Genomic DNA, 8,265 nt, shown 5'->3' on the forward strand with positions numbered 1-8,265 from the left:
CCATTGATTTGTGTCCCGTACTTTACTTAAAGTACATTGCATCACTCCGGTGTATGTGACTACATAATAATATTGTCAAACACTGACTCTTCAAGTGTCTTGACGAATGTGGCTCAACTTACTCCTGTCTTCTGAAGGATTTTTAGCGCTAAAAACTCCTTATTTCTTAGTTAAAAGACACAACAGAAAATGCAAACCAGTTCAATGCAGCCTGCACTGCTCCTGCAAAATGGTTCAACTCTCTGTGTTCTGTGGTCTCGAGTGTTGCTTCCCAGGTTTTGCGGTGGTTTTGCACTTGACCTTCTGCACAAGTGCCAGCTGGTAGGGGAATTTTGAAAATCACTGAGCTGTTCAGAGACTTGGGACTTCTAGCATAGAAGACTCTGCCTTGGACAGTAATGCATCTGGCATATTTATTTCTTCTCAGAAGTTTTCTAGTGGTGTTTCAGCAGTGATGTTGAAATGTGTCCTAAAATGCCTTCAGACCTAGATCAGTGCTGGGGTGGCTGGAGATTGAAGAACATACAAGGAAGCAGTGTTGTGCTGTTTCGACTTTTGTAATGTTTCTTTTAGGAAGCTGAAGGTGTTGGGAGTCCTGCACTATAGTTCCCTCCTCTTGCAGCTCCTCTTCAGAGATAATTTTCCCTGGATGATAAGGTTTTTGTGTGCTTGTTTGCTTTTCTTACAAACAGCTGTTGGGAACATGGATTTATTCCATGGCTGTTCCGTAAGGAGGAGGCCCAGTGTTCTGTGTACAGGCATAGTAGGTAGTTTAGGACACCAGAACATGGTGTTTACTATATGATCCTGGAAAAATAGGAATATTTAATACTGGAGTCCAAAATCTTTGAGCCATTAGTTGCTAAGACTTCTGCTGGTGCAGTTGACTCCAGTTGGTTTGAGCAGTGTCTAATACCTTGCCCTGCAAAAGCGAGTGCCTGGGAACGGATGAGCTGTGTGTGAACGTGACCTTGTAGGTACCACCTGGTTTCTTCCCCGCCTTGCCCTTGCGGTGTAGCTACTTGCTGTGTAGATCCCCATAAATCCTTCTTGCTGTGAGTTGACAAGTTGCCCAGAGATTTCTTAAGCTTCTTGCGAGCGGTTTGTCAAAAATCCAGGTCTAAGTTTTGTAGCAAGTAGCATGGTGAAACCTGTAACTTCCGTGGTGGAATAATACTATGAAATAAACCAAAAAATAAGTAATTAATGGCATTTTCAGCGTGTATCACTGGGTCCAGCTTGTGATGCACAAAATAAATTGATGGATCCACGTTCCGGAGGCATGGTTCTGTACTGGGTGCAGTAGTGGTGAAAGTACGAACTGCATTCCTCCAGCAGTCAGCAGATACCTGTGACGAGAAAAATGCACACGCTTTTCCAGTTTCTGCGTACAGACAATTTGATTAATTACCCAGTAATTATGGAAATTAAACTTACTTCTCTCTTCCTGCTGTCAAGGCCTTTTGATCTCCATTAGCCTAGTGTTCGTTAGAGGGGGAACTCAGATGTGCTCCTTACCTTTGTCAGAAGGAAACGTTTCAAAGACTTGCTAGTTAAAGAGTAACAGGAATTATTGCTTTCTGTGGGAACTCTGGGACTTATGTAACACAGGTATACTGCACAACCACTGTACCTCCTAATACAGTTATGGCTGAAGGACTTAAAAAAAAAAAAATGACAAATTGCCTTAGCTGAAACTAACTGAACATACCCAGAGGTAGGAATTCACACCTTCACTCCAGCGGGGTTTGTGCGGATATGCGAATTTCTGCTTTACATGTTTGTTAATTGTAATCTATTGTTTGTGATCTCTCCTGCTACGTATCATATAAACACAGCGCAGGAGATAATGTAGGGCTAGAAGATTCCCGTGGTGATGCAGTGAATGGTACACACAAGGGGAGCACTTCCTAACAGCTTAGCTCCATCCTGACTTCACATCAAGATCAACGACAGCTATGTAGGTGTTTTGACCTGTTCTTCATGACTTGCTTGGTTCCTCTCAGAAGGAAATTGGCTGCTCAGGCAGGCAGGGAGCACCCAGACGCTCAGCAGGTCCTGAGATCTGGGCAACCAGGAGACCAGGAATGGGGCAAGGCCACAGCATGATGCTGCCTGCAGCCTGCAATGTCTGTAGGCCCTGATGAAATCGGTGAGGAGTGAAATACATTAAATGGAGCCACCACCACCATTCCAGTTAGACCAGGTTAAAGTTGAGGGGAAAAAAAAAAGAAAAAAAAAAAAAGAAAAAAAAAAGAAAAAAACTTCAGGAGCTTGCCTAAGGTCATGGAGCACAGTAAGCTATGCCGAGAGGAGAGCAGCCTCCAAGCCTCAGAAGATCAAGTTTGTCACCTGCCTCACTAGACTTTGTCCCCCTCGTGCCCATTGCAAGTTTAACCATCTCTTTAAACTTAAGAGGCTGGTTATTTAAATTACATGCTTAGTCTTGGCAAACCTTAAAAGAAGTCAGGACTTGAAAGCATTATCATGTCTCATCAGAGCAGAGTGGGAAATACAGGATCAGCTTCTAGGTTAGGTGCCAGAGACTTAGCAGTGCTGTTGCAATGAACCGAGCGGCGGGAGGGGATAAGTTGTCATGGTTTAACCCCAGCTGGCAACCAAGCACCACACAGGTGCTTGCCCTCTCCCCTCCCGGTGGGATTATGGGAATAATCAAACATAGACTGGCCTAGGCTGGAAGAGACCTTAGAGATCATTTAATCCAACCTCCGTGTCATGGGCAGGGACGCCTCTCAACTATATCAGGCAACACATGGGGACCAAACGGGGATCGAACCTGCGACCTTGGTGTTATCAGCACTACCCTCTAACCAACTGAGTTAACCGGCCCCCAGAAGGGTAAAAGTGAGAAAGAAACTTGTGGTTTGAGATAAAACCAGTTTGATAACTAAAAAGAAGTTAAAAAAAATTGTAAGAAAATAAACAACCACCAAAGAGAGAGGAAAATAAAACTCGAGAAAGACGAGGGATGCAAATGAGCGTAAGTGCACACCCCCACCCAGTCAATGCCCAGCCAGTGCCCCAGCAGCAGTGCCCCACCAGCCTCTCCTCAGCAAGTTTCATTGCTGAGCACAACGTGCTGCAGTCTGGAATATCCCTCTGGTCACTTGGGGTCGGCTGTCCCGGCTGTGTCCCCTCCCAACTTCTTGTGCACCCCCAGCCCACTCGCTGGCGGGGTGGGGTGAGAAGCAGAAAAGGCCTCGATGCTGTGCAAGCGCCGCTCAGCAACAGCTCAAACATCTCTGTGTTATCAACATAGTTTTCATCACAAATCCAAAACACAGCCCCATACAAGCTGCTGTGAAGAAATGGAACTCTACCCCAGCCAAAACCAGCACAGAAGTGAAGAAAGAGGTGATGCAATTGGACTCTTGACTCCTTCCCAGTAGGCAGGAAGGTATTGTGCAATTCCACACTGTACTTCTCTCACTAAGAAAACTCAGGCAGTTTACGTTATTGCTACCTTACTCTTTAAACTTCTGTTTCACTAATTACCAAAAACAAGGCTGTTCCTTTCTTCCCCAAAATACCCTCATCTCTGGTTTCACCCTGACTGCTCTTACAACCCATCAGTACAGGCACTTCCCAATAGTCTTGGTCGTTTGCAGATTTTGGGTGGTCACTGAAGCCCTCTACCAGCACATCCAAGAGAAAAAAAATAATGTCTGTGGCAGCATTAGACTGAGGGAAGCAGCAGTGTAACTTAGTTTTTCTAATATTAAATAAATTTCAGGCTGAAGCTGAACGTCCTGAGCATGTATTTGGAACCTGAGGTCTAAAATGATGGGGTGTGCTGAGTTTGATGATTGTAAAGCAGCAAAGCACCTTCCTTAGCCCGTGTTTGAAATCACAGTGGGTTTTAGAAGGTGGCCAAGAACTACTTATATGCTGAGTGCACGTTAGTACTGCCTCAATGGTCACAGCAGGGTATGATTGCCAAAAAGCCAGACTTGTGGCCCAAATGTGTTTAAGCTAAGTAAAGCTAAGGTAAGTTCCTTCCCTCTCGCCTTGTCTTAGCACCCCTTAATAACAGGGAGATGCTGAGCAATTCCCAGCACCTCTTTGCTGTCATGGCAGCACCATGTACCGGGGGGGGTTCTTGGGTTCTGGATCGTATTGTTACAGATCGTGAAAATGCTGAACCGGAACAAAATGGGAGTGGGGAATCTGCACAGCTAGCTGGAGAATCCTTGTGACTTTGCAGAAGTGTCTCAATAAAGATGAAGGTGCCTTTTTAGTATTTTTAAGCCTTTTCTTCCTCTCCCTGTAGCTCAATAGTTGGGAAGTTTGATGGGGTTTGGGACAGAGGAGCTCTAGTAGCCGTGAATCCATGCGACAGACAACGGTGAGTAAGTTTGCTTCGTTATTGACTTTTTCTCTAAGGTATGCAGTGACATGTTTTTCCTCCTGCCACTTGTCAGCGAGTCCTCTTTCGTTTAAAGGACTGTCATGCACAAGTTCTTCTCTACCACAAGCGTCAGCTGCAGTCCCAGAGTGCTGTACTTGAGATTTGTGAGCTTCCTTCAGGAAGCCGCCCTACCTCTTGGTGGAAAAATATGTGGTTTGTCCCAGCCCAGCTGAAGCAGAGCTGCAAGTCTCATTTGAATTTTATTATTTCATTTTCACCCCATATGCTTCGCCTCACTTTGGTTTTTTCCCCCCTTATTCGCCTTTATTCCAATTTTTTGTTCTTACCTATAGCCAACCCAAATCCTACCCCTAGGATTTTTGAACTAGGTACTGAATCCCGAATTCATACTGATTTTAAAAGGTCAGTACTGCATTGTATGCTGTATTCTAGACTGTGGCAGATGAATACTACGTTTTGTCTGATAGTTTTGAGATGAGTTTGCAAAAAAAGATAAATGCTTGTTTATGAGGAGTAAAGAGTACCTTTTATTTGAGGTGTTTCATGTGTAGCCTGAATTTCATGCTTGTGAAATGGAAACGAAACTTTGAAATTGTGAATTTGTGAAATTCAAACTAAGCTTTGCTCAGTTTCTGTGCAGTTCAGAACAGGTTGTCTCCGTATAGAAATAACGTTACCCCTTTTGCTGAATATTTTGAAAGCTATGCTTGAATGTTCGTCCAGGTCCAAAAAATAAAGTATAACCTTTTCCTTTTAGCTATGTCAGTCTGATGATCACCCTAATGGAGAAAAATTCTTCTTACCTCCTCGTTACGGTTTCATATGATCCAAACAAACACAAGGGTGAGAACTTTGCACTGAATATGTTTTGATTTTGCATGTTTCAATACAAATTGCACATAGATATGGCTTTTTTATCAGCACACCTTTGTCAGCTGATCACAAAAATACAGCTGTGTTAAAAATTTTGGACGTTGGTCAGGCTCGAGGCTAAATTTGCTTGAAGTGATGTCCTGTCTGACCGAGGGAGCTCGAGAGCTTTGCTCCGTTTACTCAGTACTTGCAACTCGACATGTTATCCGTCTTGTGCCTCTCTCCCAGTCACTGCTGTGGTCTGAATATGCTTGGAAGAAGTGAAGTTCTGTAAAATCATAAAGTATTTTTTCCTTTTTTAACTTTTATTACATATCAAAGTCTGAGATATTTTTAAATATTTTTCATTGTTATTGTTAGCTCAAAAGAATTTCTTGCTGCTTTGGGTTTTTTTTCTGCGTAATTATCCCTGAGGAAATAGGTTTTGTCAATCATAAGCAACAATACTCTAATTTTTTGCTCTCCCTCTCACATTAATCAGTCTTTAGTGCTAATGATGCCGTTGTAGTCGAAACAGACCGTTGGCTGGATTAACGCAGCGCACCGGGAGTGGTTGCATCCAGCAGCAGCACCACGTGAAGCTGTCTGGTGGCCCACCAAGGTGCCACGAGTCCTTGGACATGGTTTTTTTTCCTAATCCCTGCAGAATGGGGCCTGATGGCGAGCCAGGTGCTGCGAGTGGTGGGGCCGGCTCTCGTGCTGTGGTGAGACATCTGTCTTCTTCCCCTGTCTTATCTGTGATTGCCTTTGTCCCTTTTCTTCCAGGCCCGCCGTTTTACGTTCCTGAATCTGAAATTAAAAGCTTGTTTGGTAAGTAGTATTTCAGCTAACCCTTAGGAGTTTTTCCTGAAGCACATAAAGGGGTTTGTGTGCTTCTGCCTCGCCCTGTGATGAGTGATAGTTATTTGCTTCTTATCTAAGAGGTGGAGTCGTAGAAGAATAACGGGGAAGATAAATACCATTTAGCCACAGGGATTTTGCTGTCAAGGAAAATTCTCAGCTTTTCAAAAGATATGAAGAAAACCCAAGACACAGATGCTGTCTTTTTCCTCCCCTTGGCATCTTTTCTAGTATTCACCCAGGATTCATACCGCACTCAGTCATCTTGGAGCTGCAGGCTTAACCCTGTTTGACCATTTTGTCTTTCTCATCACTATCCACGCTGGTTTTAATACTTTTCCTGAGACCCCTGCGGTGTCTGTGTGCAGTGAGTCCTTCTCAGGCACACTTGCATCCCAATGCAAAAGGGATGGGTAAGTCTTCCCCACTGCACTTGTGTCACTGCATTAGGGACTGTGAGGAAATCTGGATACGAATTACTTTTTTTTTCCTGACAGTTTGCGTGTTTCAAAGTGACTAATCATTCAGTAATTTGTTACTCTTTCCTTCTTTTCAGGCAACCACTGTGAAATTAAGTGTCTTCAGAAAGTCGATGACTTCTCAGACATTCACAGAAAATGGGGACTAGATTATTTTCTGGAGGTGCTTTATATACTAAAGTTTGGGGCTTAATTGAAGTTAATTAAAATACCTTACCTCCCATCTTGCTTTTATTTTTATCTCACCTTTTAAAATGAGACATGTTTTGGAGCACTCTTAAAACAGGCTTCAGCGTACAGAAAAATGCCCGTGGAGCATTTTTGTTCATCTTGCTTACCAAGTCAGCTCTCCCATGTGACTGCCTTCCCTGCCTTGAGATGCGCGTAGCTTTTCTTAAACCCCGTGCGCAAATGAGCGTTTTTAACATTTATCTTTTTTTCTTCGGTATCAGTTCAAATTATCAGAGCTGGGAAAAAGAAATGTTCCTGTTCTTTGGTTTTCTGGGTCAGTGCAATCTGGCCAGCACTCCGCAGGTCATCCTCGTCAGCTGGCAGCCCTGGGAAGCAATGGCAGCTGTCTTCAACAGACAAAAATTTGAAGACCAAACGGTCTTCAAATACTATTTCCTATGACACTGGCCTTTGGCCAGACTGGGCAGCTGGGCACTAGGGGCGGGAAGCTGGCACAAGTCGCTTCTCTCCATGTCCCCGTTAGTTGTGATTACAAGTCAAGAGACGAGCAGGCGAGAGCACTTGGCAGCAGCCGCCGAGGGAGGACGATCATCGAGCAGGAAAGGGAGGAGGGAAGCGAACCGGATGGCAGTAGAGAAAAATACAGTTGTAATGTACTGTATTATAATTTGTGTGTATTGTAATTGCCGTGGGGCTTTTTTAGAGTGTTAGGGAGTAGTCCTGGGTTGATTTTAGCACAGCAGTTCCCAAGCTACAGCACATCCCAACTCTCCATATTGCTTGTAGCTACTGGCGCTTCAAGGTGGGCTTGACAGGGAGAAGAAAGGATGTAGGCCAGTGGGCCGGTGCAAGCTGGGAGATGTTTTTTTCAGGTATTTTCACTTTTGGCCAGTACTGCAGCTGCCAGGTTAAACCAGCTCCTTCCTCTTGATACAGAGGTATCGCGAGGTATCGCGCCAGGTTGTGGCACAAGAGCTGATCAAGTTTATCTGGGGTTTCCAGAATGGTGATGGCCACGAGAGACCGGGTGCTCGTGCATGCTCAGCATGTCCTGCACAGGATCCCCAGGTACGTGACAGCCTGGCAAGGGCGATGCCACATGCCAGACGAGCCATTTTAGGGTGAGTAAGATAGCCTCTGCCACGTGCGTACCATGTGGCTGCTCTGAGAATACACCGTAATTACACCTTGCAGAACAACCGTGTGCTACCCGTGCAGGTGATCATAGAATCACAGTTTGATTTGGTTTGGTTGGAAGGGACCTCAAAAATCATCTCATTCCAATGTTCCAACCCCCCTGCCATGGGCAAGGACACCTCCCACTAGACGAGGTTGCTCAAAGTCTCATCCAGCCTGGGCTTGAACACTTCGAAAATGTATAGATGTGGCACTTTGAGACATAGAATCATAGAATTGTCAGGGTTGGAAGGGACCTTAAAGATCATCTAGTTCCAACCCCCTGCCATGGGCAGGGACATCCCCCACTAGATC

At 44.7% G+C, this 8,265-nt stretch overlaps 1 protein-coding gene across 1 annotated transcript in view; it reads left to right on the forward strand.

Annotated features, from left to right (window-relative positions):
• Positions 1-6,805, forward strand: part of TPMT (thiopurine S-methyltransferase) — a 9,890-nt gene extending 3,085 nt beyond the window's left edge. Inside the window, exons 5-8 of the mRNA XM_009874613.1 lie at positions 4,292-4,366; positions 5,148-5,233; positions 6,029-6,073; positions 6,660-6,805. Coding sequence (XP_009872915.1) covers positions 4,292-4,366; positions 5,148-5,233; positions 6,029-6,073; positions 6,660-6,775 — 322 coding nt within the window. The 3' untranslated portion in view covers positions 6,776-6,805. The remainder of the gene's footprint in view (positions 1-4,291; positions 4,367-5,147; positions 5,234-6,028; positions 6,074-6,659) is intronic.
• The last annotated feature ends 1,460 nt before the right edge of the window (positions 6,806-8,265 follow it).

The sequence above is a fragment of the Apaloderma vittatum genome, unplaced genomic scaffold, assembly GCF_000703405.1.
Source record: "Apaloderma vittatum isolate BGI_N311 unplaced genomic scaffold, ASM70340v1 scaffold1578, whole genome shotgun sequence".
Lineage (NCBI taxonomy): Eukaryota > Metazoa > Chordata > Aves > Trogoniformes > Trogonidae > Apaloderma > Apaloderma vittatum.